Here is a 6,502-nt window from a genome sequence, read left to right as displayed (position 1 = left end):
GCCCTTTTCCGTGATTTGTATTCCTGTCTCTATGTAGACAAAAGTGCAATTTACTGCCTCTATTATCAGCTGTCATCGTCAAGCTGTACAATTGGGACCCGGCCATTTGCTTTATTAACCAATCTGCAATACATCTTACTTAGTTAGTTACTTTACAAACTTCAAATTGAAAAACCACCGACTGAAAACTTGTTCTATATGTATGTTTTTTTTACCTAAAAAAAAAAAAAACTATATATTTATGTATGTCACTCTCTATATTTATGTATTGCCTTGTCCATTTGGAAAGTTGTAGACTTTTGAATCTCTTATTCAATTCACTTGAATTAAAGCAGTTTCGACATTTAAAAATGGAAGTATAAATTGAAGAAATCCTTGAAGGTGTTCCATTATATATATTAAGATGGCATTTGTGGACTTGTTCGTCGTGGCATTAGTACCTGTTCTGAAAACTCTCATAATTACTGCTGTTGGGTTGTTCCTTGCTTTGGAACGTGTCAATCTCCTTGGCTCTACTGCAAGGCACCATTTGAACAATGTAAGTTTTCTCATATTCTTAATTCTTGAAAATTAAATTATAGTAAAAAAAAATATATACTAGCATATATGTTCTATCCGCTCGGCCAGTGCGCAATTTCTGTGCACAGATACACAAAATCCTTCTTTTAGCCCGTTTGGCCAAGCTGCAAAAATCAGCTTATTTTGAAAATTATTTTTTTTCAAAAGTGTTTTTCTCAAAAGTATTTTTGGTGTGTTTGGCTAATTAGTTTGAAAAGCACTTCTGAGCAGCAATTAGTGTTTGGCCAAGCTTTAAAAATCTGCTTCTAAGTGTATTTTTCTCAAAAGTGCTTCTCAAAAAAATGCTTTTGGAGAGAAGCTACTTTTTTCTGCTTCTCCAAGACTGCTTCTGCTTCTCCTCAAAAGCACTTTTTTTCCTTCCAAAAGCTTGGTCAAACACCTTAATTTTTGGCCAAAAGTGCTTCTGGCAAAAAAAAAAGCACTTTTGGCCAAAAAGAAGCTTGGCCAAACAGGCTATAATCTCTAGTTCAACTTCACAATTATTCGCGAGAAGTTAGAAATTGGACAAAGAATAAAGAGTGGTCAACCAGGACAACGGCATTATATAGAGTTTCCATAACTTGATAGCCTTTAACTTTCTTTCTTTTTTCTCTTAAATGCTTGGAGCAGCTTGTGTTCTATATTTTCACTCCAGCGCTGGTGGCTAGTAGCTTGGCTGAAACAGTAACATCGAGCAACATTGTTTCATTGTACGTAGGTTCATTTTAATTTCTTGTAATTTTTGTGGCCCTTGAATTTTTACTCCATATTAATTACTCCTAGTTGTTATATCATTGGTTTTATGTATAGATGGTTCATGCCCGTAAACATTCTTCTCACATTTATCGTCGGTTCAGCACTTGGATGGTTACTTGTGAAAATCACAAGAACTCCTATAGAACTTCATGGCCTTGTTATAAGTTGCTGTGCTGCAGGTTAACTACATATATATACTATTTATAATTTCGTTTTACTAGTGAATTACTAGTACTCTCACATTCACAATTCAAATTCATGCATATATTGAAGGAGTGTTTGTTTTTTTCCTAGGGAATCTGGGGAACTTGCTTCTCATCATAATTCCTGCAGTTTGTGTGGAGAAAAATAGTCCCTTTGGAGATTCAGTTACATGCTCCACAAAAGGAAAGGCCTATGCATCACTATCTATGGCAGTACGAACGTACCTGAACTCTCTCATAAATCTTACTCTTAAACAACAACCACCCCTTCACCACTTTTGCTACCTTTTGCGTCCTTATTTTTTGGGTTAATTCTTGATCAGTGGCCGATCTAAAATTTAAATAATATTGGTTCTAAGTTGAAGAGTGGATTCCAAAATTTATACGTATGAAATTCTATTTATACTTGACCCTAGCTAGAGAATTTTGAATGTTAGCCTCTAATTTGGGTCTTATATTGTGTAGATAGGAGCAGTCTATATATGGACTTATATCTATAACATAATTCGAGCCTATGGAGTCCAACATAATACCTCAACGGTCAACACCGAAGATTCTGGTGAAGTCCCAGATCTATTATTGTCCGATAGCTGTACAAAATTGTTATCTTCACAAGATAGACTACAATCTGATATGGACCATGAAGCTCAACTTGCAGTACATCTCATTGGATATGAAACCACACATGAGGTTCTTTTCTGTTTATCATTTAACATAGAGCTTCAATTTTATGCACTGACAGCTTCAAGTTACCAAAAACAGAAGTACAAGTAACCATTTATATTAGAAAAAAACTCTTGTAATTAAAATAATTAATATGACCTTTCATGTTAGCAGAACCCTTTATTCCCTTCTCATTCTGTTTCTTAGATCATTATAATGAACCAGAATTCACCAAAAAGAAATCATGGTGAGTACAAAATGCAAATTAGCTCTTTTGTTCCTTTATATATATTTGGTTGGACTAAACATTGCTTCGAATATTGTATAGGGACATTTTGTTAGGAAGATCAAACAACATATCAAAATATGGACGCAAAGGATCAATTTCAAAATATTGTTTGCACCCTCAACAATTGCTACGGTACGACCACATTATTACTCCTATTTATCAGTATAACACTCCTTAATTTGACACTATAAATTGGCAATTATAATCTCTACAGATTGTTGGGATCATCATTGGTGTAACGTCCCAGTTAAGAAAGCTGATGATTGGAAATGAGGCTCCATTGCATGTGATTGATAGCTCTGCTTCTATGCTAGGGTATGAAACCTAATTAAATTTCATTTAAATGAGCTTATAACAAAGTTTAAATTTGAATGTTTTGTATATATGACAACTCACTCAATGCTATGTGTTATGTGCTGCAGAGAGGCTGCAATACCAGCCATGACATTGATAGTTGGAGCAAATCTTCTTAGAGGTAATTCCTGACAGTAGAAGATAAATTAAACTTAGATGGTTACCAAAAATTCTTTCTTATGTGACTTAATAATATGGAAATTTATTTACGCTATAAAGTCAGTCGTGTATTTATTTTAAGTGCAGGGCTGAAAAAGTCAGCAGTAGGTATGTGGGTTGTGATAGGCATACAGGTAGTACGTTATGTGGCAATGCCATTATCAGGGATTTGTGTTGTCAAAGCTGCACGCCATTTCGGATTGGTTGGATCAGATTCCTTGTACCAGTTTGTACTACTCCTGCAATATGCACTTCCTTCTGCAATGACTATAGGTACTATATACTCCACCATCATTTTTTCTTGGTTTCCCACCCGCTGTGCGGTACCCAAATTGGGATCCGACTAATCCGGATTCACGCCGGGAAATCCCACATTGGGGTAAAACACTCCCTAACAAAGGCGACTCCATACCCAGGGGCTCGAACTCCAGACCTCGGGCTAATAATGAAGGAGTACTTACCACTCCACCACAACCCTCGGTGGTATATATTCCATCATCGTTAATCGCACTAGTATCTCTCTCTCTCTCCTTGTTTTTTCTATATACTTAATAGTTTAAACAATTTGATTATGGTTATATGTAGTTATTTTTTAGATTACCTGATAGTGTAAATATCTTTCATATTATATGTTTATAAAATATTTTTGCGGAGGATGTAAGACATTCTGTGTAATAATTTCTCACTTTAAATGAAACCTTTCCTAAATTTTTTCTCATTTTTGGTTGGTAAAATGTGCAGGTACAATTACACAGTTGTTTGAAGTTGGTGAAAGTGAATGTTCAGTGATTATGCTATGGAATTATGCATTGGCATCAGTTGCTCTTACTCTATGGACCACTTATTACATGTGGATTTTATCTTGATCAGTCTCTACAAAATATCATGTCTTATGTTTTGCCTTTGCTTTATTTTCGATTAGTTAAATTATTTATACTATTAGTGTATAACTTAAACCTTTAGGGGTCGTTTGGTATGTGTGTTCAGAATATGTTATTTATGTACTAGAAGTAACATAACTAATACCCTGTTTAGTAGCTTTTAGTTACTTCGTACAAAAATCAGCATAACTAATGTCATGTTTGGTTGCTTTTTCCATTGGGGGTATAAATAATACATGAATAAGTTACACAACAAATCTATATATTATTTATGCAAGGTAGAATGTGGATTAACTAATACATGTATTTGTAATACCTCGATTAAACAACCAACTGACCAAAAAAAAAAACCTGGTATTTATTTAAATTACACATTGTATAATCAAAATAAAGTAAATATTCCACAAAAAAATTAATATCTACATAACAATCCATAAATTACTAATCAATACATAACTAATTCCATCATAGTTAAATCCTGCTAACTAGTTCATGTATACTCATACCTGCATAATCAATTCTTACATAACTAATCCATATATTACTAGTACCTTCATAACTCTAACCAGCAATTAAACTACTCCTTATGGTATTTGCACTCTCTCCTAGAGAAAAAGAAGGAAATAAGGCAACACGCATTGGCTATAAATAGTGCTCTTTCTTGTTAGCCCGCCCATTAGAAGCTAAGCAACTCAGTCATAATTAGTGAGGAAAGGTCAAAAGGAAAATTCCAACCTCGATTGTTCCAACTAAATAAGATCACGATTGAGTGTTCTCTATTTCAAATCTTTTGAGATATAAATAACAACAAACCTAGTATAATTCTATAAGTGAAGTCCGAAGAGGATAATGTGTACGCAAATCTTATCCCTATTTTGTGAAGATAGAAAAATTGTTTCCTATAGACCCTCGTCTCAGAATAAACATGAAAGACATTTGTTTAAAAGATGATCGGGTGAAGAATGAAAAAAGTGCTAAAGTCTATAGAATAAAGTTTGCTGATGCAATCAAGAATCGAATCATATTAAAATATTCAGGTGTTAATAAACAAAGCTAAAATATTAACTGCAAAAGAAGGATTGCCAAGCCTGGGTACCCAGGATTTAGAGTATTCTCTGTTATGAGTCTACACATTTAGAACTAAATCAGTGTATAAAGGAAAAATCGGTCTCGGAAGATGGGCGAATTAGGGAACTACGCGTGTAAATCAACAATGATTCAATCAGGTTCACACCGGGTACAAACTTGTGGCCGGATAAGATGTTGACACCGAATACAAACATGTGGCCGGATAAGATGTTGACATCGGATACAAGTTTGTGGCCGTATAAGAAGCATTAATTCAAGATATGACCGTTGCAAAAACGTTATAGAATATCCCAAGATTCCTCACGTCTTTATTAGCCTTTATTGGGCTTTATTACCCTTTAATATTATTTTACTACCTTTTTATTACCTTTTATTGTAGCATTAATATCGGTAATTAATTGGTAGATCCTACACCCATAGCTCTAGTATAAATAGAGGATTGCATTATGTTGTTTAAAAAAATACTAATAGAAAAAAGACTAGTATTCTCTCTCAAGCTTTATATAAGTGTTGTCAAGATTTTTCATTTATCCCTGTGGGAACATTCTAAAATCCATGCTTGTATCTCCTACAATTATTCTTATTTTACTTGTTTTGCTCTTCATTACTTTCTTTTATCGGATCAATTTAATCAACGTATCAATAAACCACAATACAAATTTAACTGTACCGTTTTTCCGACCAACAATTAGTTGATTCTACTTGGCCGGCCAGCTTTATGCAGTATTTCTGCTTAAGACTCCAACTCTCTAATGCTCTCAAAAACTTGGCTGTAGAGTATCGTTTAAATACTATCATACGAATAAATAATTACTTATTTGTAAAATTAATTTTATCACTTCGTACTTTTTAGTTATTTTCAATCAGTTAAGCCAAACAAGCTCATATGTTGCTAATTTTTATCTTTAGATCCAATTTTCTATGAGAATCTTACGAAAATGTTCAAAATAAGCCCAAACTTACCAACTCTAGCTATTAATCACAGACTTACAAATATTATTTAAGCGCATATGAAAACTCAGATAAATAAAAATTCTTTCTACCAAGAATCACACGCAAAAATCTCCTTCCATATTTTTAAGCGTGAACAACATAAGATGCAAGACAGAAAGGAATTTTTATGTATGAGGTAGCAAACAAGGTGATGAAACACAGAGAAAAAAATATAAGATTCCAAAAACCTAAGCAAAAAAAGGACCTTTTTCAATAACTATGTTGAATTCATTGAAAACATATAGATGAGTCAATACACAAAATTTGAGGAAGACTGAAGGTGATTTAGATTGATTTGGTATAAAAAATTATAGTGAAAATCGAGTCCAAAAATTCTTCTGTGACACATTTACAAGTAATATCTCACACATAGATATACATGAAAATACATGTGATACACATTTGATAAATATGTGATACACAAATGATACACCGTATGATACACATATCATCTTTTTTCATGTTCATCTTCTACTTCGAATTTTCAATTCAAACCACCTCAAAACTCCACCAAATCATCCCAAAACTGAGATTGAAACTCCTCTAGATGTACCCAA

The 6,502-nt window shown here is 33.5% G+C and overlaps 1 protein-coding gene across 1 annotated transcript; it reads left to right on the top strand.

Annotated features, from left to right (window-relative positions):
* Nucleotides 1-247: 247 nt before the first annotated feature.
* On the top strand, nucleotides 248-4,005 carry LOC109218500 (protein PIN-LIKES 3-like). Its single transcript, XM_019382864.1, has 10 exons — nucleotides 248-538; nucleotides 1,189-1,268; nucleotides 1,369-1,493; nucleotides 1,609-1,730; nucleotides 1,983-2,207; nucleotides 2,509-2,601; nucleotides 2,684-2,784; nucleotides 2,892-2,944; nucleotides 3,070-3,255; nucleotides 3,724-4,005. Exons 1-10 carry the CDS (start codon nucleotides 404-406, stop codon nucleotides 3,846-3,848), a joined length of 1,245 nt encoding a protein of 414 aa, XP_019238409.1. The 5' UTR covers nucleotides 248-403; the 3' UTR covers nucleotides 3,849-4,005.
* Nucleotides 4,006-6,502: the final 2,497 nt, after the last annotated feature.

Source organism: Nicotiana attenuata, unplaced genomic scaffold (assembly GCF_001879085.1).
Source record: "Nicotiana attenuata strain UT unplaced genomic scaffold, NIATTr2, whole genome shotgun sequence".
In the NCBI taxonomy this organism is placed as follows: domain Eukaryota; kingdom Viridiplantae; phylum Streptophyta; class Magnoliopsida; order Solanales; family Solanaceae; genus Nicotiana; species Nicotiana attenuata.
Note: the sequence above shows the minus strand (reverse complement) of the source record. Positions and strands in the feature narration are given on the sequence as shown.